The following is a 9293-nucleotide window of genomic DNA, read 5'->3' as shown; positions in this document are numbered from 1 at the left end:
TTGGGGCCCGCCAGGGTTGGAGACGGGGGATGGCTTGGCCCCGATTTTGGCTTTGAGGCTAAGCCAGGCCGTTCTTGACCAACCTAGCCACGACCACCCCGCTGTCAACCCTAGTTGGCCTAGATGAACCAGCAATTGAACTACTGAGCTGGTGAACCAAGACCTTGAGTGGTTCGATGACCGGCCCAGCCTTTTACCATGGTCCCAAGGGAGGCTTTACATGGAAATATTTTATCGCGTTTGATCTTGTCTTGTAATTACTAACTTAAACTTTTTATATATTTTTCTTTACGATGTATAACATCCGAGAGCACTCTATTTGCAGTACTCACAATTTTTTTCAAAAAAATAAAATAAAACACACACTCCTTTTTTTCCAAAGAGTACAATAAATAAGGAAATCAAACGTGACAATACAACATGCAACTGAAGTATAGTGATACATCGCCAACATCACACTAGGTAGAACCGTATATAATCCACATGCTTTGCTATCTTACTTACGTAGCCTCCCTCTCTGCTTACTCCTTCACAGCTGGAGCCTTTCTTCGGCTGGCTTGTTCATCTCCTCAGGCCGAGCAGGTTGAAGAATAGCAAGAAGTAGTTGTAGCTGAAGACATGCCTCAGCGTTCCGATCTTGCTCTCGTCCCACGGCGGGTATCTGAACATGAACTCGATCAGAAAGCTTCTCTTGAACACCGCCTTCTTGTGGCTGAACAACTCGAACGAGTATTTGCCGTGGTACTGTCCGAACCCGCTGTGGCCGACTCCGCCGAAGGGGACGCTCTCAAGAGCGTACTACAAACATGATGGTGGCACAAAACAATGAGAATTTTACGGCAGTAGTACATTTTAACTCGTCGAAATGAAGGTGTGCCTGTGCGTACCTGCACAACCGCGTCGTTGAATGTGACGCTCCCGGACGACGTTTCCTCCACGATGCGGCGTTTCAGGCTCTCGTTGTTGGTGAAGGCGTAGATCGCGAGTGGTTTCGGCTTTGATTTCAAGTACGCGATGCAATCCTCGGTCTTCTTTACCTGCAAACGGAGGATGGATTGCAAATGTGTCTGAAACGGCCCACCATGCAAGAAACTCTGAAACTGTTGCCAATGTGTACGTACCGTGATGATCGGGAGAATCGGGCCGAATATCTCCTCGTTCATGACGTCGGAATCGACAGGAGGGTTTAGCAGTATGGTTGGCTCAATGCTCCTGCAAGCAAAAGCATGCGGAACCAATTGGCACAGGCATAGCCACAGGAAGCAGAGCAGAAGCTGAAAGGCGTTCACAGTTTCAGAACTTACAGTGTCTTGGGGTCTATGTCACCACCGTGCACGACAGAAGCTGCCACCCCATTATCCTCCAGATAGCCACTCAGCCTCTCAAAGTGTTTTGCGTTCAGGATACGAGCCATGCCCCCGGGTTTGGCCAGAAACCTCTTAAGCGTTGATTTCAGTAGCTCAATCTACATAGAGCCGAACAAACATACACACACAAGAAGCAGAATTTGTAAGTTATGGTGTGTGCACTACGAGATTCTACAGCTTAAATCTCAGAGATGGAACGGACCAGAATCGGAGCAAATCTCTCCTCGACAATCACGTGATCGATGGCAATGCAAGCCTGACCAGCACAAGTCGACCATTTCGCTCCGATTATGCGGTTCACTGCAATCTGTATAATTGGTGTGTGCGATACTGTCATCCTGCCCTACAATGTGAGTTTACACTGGAGCGAAACTGAACATTGATGAGAGACTGAGGATTACCTGCCTATCCCTCTTACTACCCAACCAATCAACGATGCACGGGCATTTTGAGCCCAGTTCTAGTGCAACCGGTGTCAAGTGTTTAACTGCTTTTGCCATGATAATGCGCCCTACCCTGGCACTTCCTGATCATCAAACCCAAGATATGCGTGTGAGAACAAACTAGTACATCTTGTGCATGTTTAGAGCTTCTCCATGTGATGAAAAAGGGTGAGCGAAAACACTGAGGTGATTTTTTGCAAGCAAGAATTAGAGTTTGTACCGGTGAAAAGAACCTTGTCCCATCTGTGCTCCATGAGCTCCTCCCCTACGCTGGGGCCTCCCAGCACAACCTTCACAGCCCTGCTGTCCAGGTACTTGGGAATGTTGGCGGCGAGGAACGCGGCGGTGGATGGGGCGAGCTCGGAGGGCTTCAGAACGACGGCGTTGCCAGCCGCTATGGCACCAGAGAGTGGCTCCAGTGCTAAACCTGCACACAGAGCGTACGGTCACACCGGAGTGGGCATGATTCCATTTGAACATTTATTCAGTTGGGTGAAACTGATGATAGATTGTTCTCAGATGCAGTACTCCCACGTCTCAAAATATAATAACTTTTAACACTTCAAATTTATCCGAGAATATTGCAACTTATGCATAACTCAACTCCCTTGTCTCAACCATTATAACCATTTCCGGTTTAGTCCCCACCTGCTTCCTATTTTCAGCCAATCACAATTGTATTCTATTTAATTCTACTACCTCCATTCGATATTAAGTTCATTTTTTAGTTTTTAGATACAATGTTTTGACTTTTTGTCTCATTTAATTTTTTACGATTAATATTTTTGTTGTTACTAGACGGTAAACATGAATAGTACTTTATGCATGACTAATTTTATTTAAAAATTCAAATAAGATGAATGGTCAAATGTTTGGACACAGAAATAAAAAAATACAGTTATATGGAACAAAGATAGTACATACTTTCTTAATACATGTGTCAAACTCTAGAAGTGCAAAACTCACATCGTGTCGCATACAGCTCATCGACCAAAATTAAAAGTAAATATTGAAAAATAAATTATGATTAAAAAACCATTAAATAAACTGTAAAATTGATTTTTTCGGTTTAAATGTATATAGATAGGGATGGAGGGAGCACGATTGATGGTTACATTTTTCTGAGCTATCATATTTATTCTTATTCAATCTAAAGCAATAGGAGCAATCACATTAAATTTAAAAACTACCCAACTAACTGCAATAATGTGTATTGTTCTGTTGAATCTATATTTGGATACATCTATTTTTTTAAAAAAACAATATCTTTAAAGAATATAAACCATATTGCATTCATTCGTCTTTTTTTTTTTACTTTTGTAAACTTAAGTAGGCAAGGTGCCACTATCTCCGGACGATGGCAATAGACAATAAACAGTTAATTTGTGAACCTAAAGCTCGATTGTATGGGCTCGGTCCTGGTCCAATTCACCCATCCATGTGGATGAGCTAGGACTGAGGCCCACCCAAACAGATGCCAATGAGTAATGAGTAATGACCCTGATACCCCAATTGAAATGCATAGCTTTTATTTATAATCCCAAATTCTGAAATGTTGAATTCATACATATTCTTGTAAAGAATCCTTCATTCATTTACTGCAGAAGCTATTTTCTTTCTTCCGAAAGTTTATTAGAATTCAAGATGCTTTTGTTAGATTTGCCTCTCTACTACTCAAATTGTTGAACTGACGGTTCAATTCAACACCCCATCATGTGAATGTTTTGCCTTATTCATGGAGTGGAAACGGCTTCAAATTTCCCGTTTAATTACATCGGCTAACATAGGAACTTGATGTCCCACTATAACACCATGTTGAATTGCACTAGCCAACTCACTTTAAAAACACTTAAGCTAATAGTAGTAACTAGTAAGAAAGAGCGAGCAGTTCACTTCAACTAACTTCATTAGCAAAGCATTTATAAACCTTTCTAAGTACTATATTTTTTTCTATAATATATCTGCATTGTTAGGACAGAGACATCAACACATAAAACATGTTGTACAGTAACCGTTACTATGACAGCTACATAATTCGCCAGACACAGTCATCGATGAACAGTGTTTTCGCTGTGTGGACTATCCGATGGTGGTTAGTGGTTAGTACTACTGATAAAAACGGTGTGTAATATCTACTATAGCTATTAATTTCGGACTTCATTAAAACGCATGATTATCAAACACATAAATAGAAAAAATATATAATTGAAGCGCTCTGCCAACCCAAATTCTATGGATTGCAGAAGCACGTGAAGACTGTGGTAATAACTATTTAGATCGAGCATAGAAATTATAAGAGAGATAGACATAAATGAATTTTTATAAGAGGTTAGACCTCATGATGGAAATAATCTAAAATTCGTGTGATTTAAGACATTTCTAAGGAATTTTAAAGTAATTTGGTGAAAGATGCATTCTTTTGTTCCAAATGGTCATACATATAGAATTTTTTCAATAATCTAATCCTTTAAAAATCACTTCAAAATTCATGGTTCTAAATGAGCCCTCCATGTCAAGTCGGTTAGATATCAAATCAAGAGCAATTTTAGAATCCTTGAGTAGATACTAAAAGGTACCCAAATTTTAGCGTAAAATTTAGTATCTTTTAATACCTAAGGTAGCAAAAGGTACCAAAATTTACATAGAAAAAGTGTTACTCCAGGGTATGCTCTCAAATCAATCTACGGAGTATTGTGACCTGTGAACGCTGTACGGCTGTACACAACCAACGTGTTTTTTTTTTCTTTTTGTTACAACCACGCACGTTGCTGTCAATACAGAAGTGCGTTTACTGCTTCGGAATGGACTCCGACAGGTTCAGGCGGCTGCAACCACTTAGGGGTAGTTTAGAGGCTGTTTAGTTTCCAAATTTTTTTTCTAAAAAGATCATATCAAATCTTTGGACATCTAAATAAAACATTAAATATATATATAAACATTAAAACTAATTAAACAGTTATGAAGGAAATAGTGAGACGAAACTTTTGAGTCTAATTAGAACGTGATTAACCATAAGTGCTACAATAACTAACATGTGGTAATGACAGATTAATTAGACTCAAAAGATTCGTCTTGCGGTTTTCAGGCGGAATCTAAAATTTATTTTGTAATTAGACTATGTTTAATACTTTAAATGTGTGTTTAAAGTTTTGATGCGATGTTTTTGTAAAAAAATTTTGCAAACTAAACAAGACATTAGTTTGCAATTTTTTTTGCAAAAACATCACATCAAAACTTTAAACATATATTTAAAGTATTAAACTTAGTCTAGTTACAAAATAAATTTCAGGTTCCGTCTGGAAATCACGAGACGAATTTTTTGAGTCTAATTAATCCGTCATTAACACATGTGGGTTACTGTAGCATTTATGACTAATCACGTCCTAATTAGATTCAAAAGATTCGTCTCATTGTTCCTCCATAACTATGTAATTAGTTTTAATATTTATATATATTTAATGCTTCATTTAGATATCCAAAGATTCGATCTGATGTTTTTGAAAAAATGTTTCGGGAACTAAAAAGCCCCTTAATCCACAAGACAATTAATACTGTGAGATGATGTCTATCCAACATGACAACAACTTGACAGTCCCTGATTTTCGGGTGGGCAACAGAGAGCTGATTTTGTGATTTAGCAAACACCTTTTGTCCATTATTGCAAATACAGTTCAGAGAACTGAGCGAACAGCAAGTAATTCTGAGTGTAGCGGAGAGGGTTTATTTCACTTCACCTAGTGGCAGGTTCCAGCAGGAGTAAATGAGCACAACCCCGAGCGGCTCCGGCACCGCCATCGCGGTCGCCGGAAATGCAACCAACGGCGATTCAGCCTGCACCGACAAAAGGCACCGCGTCTGAAGCCACAGCCCCGTGGTAGCAAAAGCTACTTGCCTGTCTGAAAAATGTGACGCCAGAAGAGGTCTGCAGATGCACACTCGCTTACCTTCTCCGGAGCCATCCATTTCTTGAGGTTTTGCAGCGTGTACTTGATTGACTTGACAAGAATCCCAAGCTGAAGAGACGAGCAAAAACACATTAATTAACCAGCTTATAACGAAACGACCAAGCAAGCAGCAACAATGTCGATCGTCATCACCTCGTCCCGGAAGGACTCGCCGCGGTGCTTGCCGAGGTCCTCGTAGAGGACGGTGAAGATCTCCTCCTCCTTGTCGGTGAGGAGCCTGATGAGGCCCCTGAGCTGCGACTGCCTCCACTCCATGCCCTTGGTCCTCCCGCTCTCGTACACCTCCCTCGGGCCGCTCGCCATGCCGGCGAGGAGGACCGCGGGCTTCGGCTTCTCTGCCATGGCTAGCATAGCCGGGGCCATCCTAGCTGGCTGGCTGGCTTTCTTTCTTCCTCTTCTCTCTCTCTCTCTCTCGCTTGCTGTCCTAGCTGAAAGGATAGCTCGTGCACGTCGTGATGTTAGCGTCGGGTGTTTTGGTGTGTTGCACACGAAGAGAGGAGAATTATTGGCAGGCGATTGGCCTGTGGTGCAGCGTGGCGCACCGGGTGTGGGGGAGTTAAATAGTGCAGTGCAGAGCAGCAGCTAGCCGGGCACGGGCAGCCCGGGCTCGCTCGCGGGGCGTGGCAGACTGCAGCGCGTCGCGACGCGTCGCGTACCGGTGGCAGATGAAGTGGCGCTCGTTGATCGATCGCTGTTGCATGCGGGCGACAGGGGTACAGTTGGGGGACCTGTTGCCTTTGTTTGGGGCTCCCTATCCTGGATAATTTGCCAGCGTTCTGTTTCCGAGTCAAAATTAAAACGTCAAGTTAAACGGAAGGTGTACCGTACCGTACGCCCTTCCGTCCGAACAGAAATCTTTAGTGACAAAATGTGACGCCTCTACGCTGCTTTGCCTTCAGCGTCGCTTCCTCCGCGATGCTCCGTCTCATATCTCTCTATGTTGCTCCGCCTCCGTCCGTCCACGCTGCTTCGACACCAACACCGGCTTTCCCGTGTTGCTTCGCCAATGGCGCCGATCTCCCAGTATTGCTACTCTTCACCGGCTTCACACGTGGGCTCCTACCTCCTCCCACGCTATCTACCGCTGATAATACTAAATAATATTGTTCTCTCCCTTTTACAGTAAAAGACTTTCTATTCTTTTTTAGATTTATATGGATGCTAATAAATCTAGACATATATATATAAATTATATATACTCATCAATTGATAAATTTAGACAAGACCAAAAAATCTTACCATATAAAACAAAGGTAGTAGTTGATATTATATGATATCAGATGATACTAATTACTAGCATCCACGGTACCAATTAACATCGCTCGACAAGATGGCAATAGTATGCTCGCTGTTGTACCTGTGGCAGTGGTCGTGGCCATGGCCGTGGCCATGGCCGCGTGAGCGCACGTGTCGATGCGCGTGGCGTGTGTGTCAATGTGCATCCTCATCCTTCGCGATGAGCCCACCACCAAACATAAGTGTTGGCCATGGTTTTGTACTCATAAGTTATATCTTATCCTGTTTGTATGGGATTTAGTCGGTCAGCAAGTAAATACGGGTATGCAAAGATAGCATGCAAGTGTGTGCCTCTGCATTTTGTATCCAGGTTTTTCTTACCAACGATGATAATATCGTATAATTAGCCGTACTGTAACGTCATTCTCCATCGACTCTAGGATTAGTTAGATAGGGGTGGATGTGCGCATAATAGAGCGAGAGGGACAACGGTCGTCAACTGGGAGCTAGGCAACGATCTACCTAGGAGTGGTAATTGCTCCTTGAATTCTTTCAAAACCATATTTAATCCTTAAAAAATTAGTTCAAAATGTATAAGGTTTTATTTTCAGTCTATTTTAAACCCAATTCTTAAATTTTTATAGACAAAAAATTTGGGTGCATTACCACCCCTAGATTAACATGACGACGTGTATGGTAACAGTAAAAATAGTATACATTAGTCATGATTTCTATATTTTTATTTCTATATTATTTATATCATAAAGAAACTATTACTACGTATCACTCTTACCATATAAACAATATTAATTACATTCAAATTTAATATTACTTGTCTCTTGTTATAACTTGAGTATTGTCTAAGAATATCATCTCTCATGCAATATGTGTTTGCCTTCTCTTTTCTCATATACTCAATCGTCTCATTACCTTCAAAACAACTTATTTAATTTTATATACATCACTATAGTTATTGTATTGTAAATACCCTAACTAGTAATTGCCTAAGAGCAAAAGCAAGTGCTATAAGCCTTTCACACAAGAGTCTACACAAACTATAAGAAAAGAGATTCGCTCCGGTGCAAAAAAAGTAACTCGAGGTACCGGTACCTCGAGATACCAAATCATTTCTCGCCATTAGATCTAACTGAGTAGGATGTGAGCTGATAGATCCAACGATCAGAAACGATTTGGTACCGTAAGGTACCGGTATCTCGAGATACTTTTTATTACTTTTTGTTGGACTATAAAATTGCTCATAAGAAAAGTATAAATATTAGTGAGAAATGAAACAAATAAAATAGGGTTAAAGCTTATGTATTAGAGATGATATATTATGCACATGCTATCTCTTAATTAATGAGATGACGATATACATAAAATTAGAGGTAGCCACCCCTATTATATAACTTGCTCTAAACTATAGTACTGCTGTCACCGTTGTTGGGGCTAGGATCTATTGATTATGCAGTTCAACGGCTCAACTGTTTGATGTGCAGCGATCAAATTAGTATGCAATTCATTACTCAATGCAGATGGCGTACGTACCTGATGGCTCTCTTCAACGCTGCTTTAGAAGCGCCCATAATAATGAACATCAACTGCCATCAACCAGACGATTAATCTGAACCCCGACGTACGTACGCATGCAAAACGTTGTGGCCAAAAGTAACTGATGAAATAGTCGTGTTGGGTCAAGCAGGCTTCAATTAAGTAATTGTCTGTCAGATCAGCAGATGCATAGATTGCACCAGCACGCACTGCACGTACCAGTGTGTGCCACTGACCTTCCAATTAGATTTTAATTTGTGGATCGGATATTAACATCTGTCGATATCGCGCGTCTCAACTCTCAACCACATAAGTAATATCGTCATTGCGATGTTTTGCTATCCAAAAGTACTCTCAATTGTGCTTTTTTTTTCTTGTTTATCTTACTTCTGCTTAAAATTAAGAATAATGTAGAATCATTTGATACCATGTTTAGATGGGTACGCAATTGTGTGGTTTCGACGTTAATTGGAATGACCAAATAACATATTAACTTCATAACTGTACGGGTGTTTGTATTCATCTGCACCAGGCAGCCGACTTGCAGAAAGTCATTCAGCCTCACCTTTTCTCCATTGCTTATACTTATAAGATAAATTTTAAATTATTGATTTTAAATTTATAGTTGATTTAGGGTTTTTCGTAGTTTATTTTCGGTATTAACTTTTATATCTCTAAAAACACATATATAAAAGTTATATTTATAAATTTGCAAATATATGATTTAGCTT

At 40.8% G+C, this 9293-nt stretch overlaps 1 protein-coding gene across 1 annotated transcript; it reads right to left on the bottom strand.

Moving 5' to 3' along the window:
* Window positions 1-241: 241 nt before the first annotated feature.
* On the bottom strand, window positions 242-6291 carry LOC102712051 (aldehyde dehydrogenase family 3 member F1-like). Its single transcript, XM_006647543.2, has 10 exons — window positions 5908-6291; window positions 5755-5823; window positions 5545-5641; window positions 2031-2237; window positions 1769-1893; window positions 1570-1674; window positions 1305-1465; window positions 1122-1212; window positions 888-1037; window positions 242-798 (listed from the first exon to the last, which is right to left on the bottom strand). The coding sequence occupies exons 1-10, from the start codon at window positions 6136-6138 to the stop codon at window positions 562-564; spliced, it is 1473 nt and encodes a 490-aa protein (XP_006647606.2). The 5' UTR covers window positions 6139-6291; the 3' UTR covers window positions 242-561.
* Window positions 6292-9293: the final 3002 nt, after the last annotated feature.

Source organism: Oryza brachyantha, chromosome 2 (assembly GCF_000231095.2).
Source record: "Oryza brachyantha chromosome 2, ObraRS2, whole genome shotgun sequence".
Lineage (NCBI taxonomy): Eukaryota > Viridiplantae > Streptophyta > Magnoliopsida > Poales > Poaceae > Oryza > Oryza brachyantha.
Note: the sequence above shows the minus strand (reverse complement) of the source record. Positions and strands in the feature narration are given on the sequence as shown.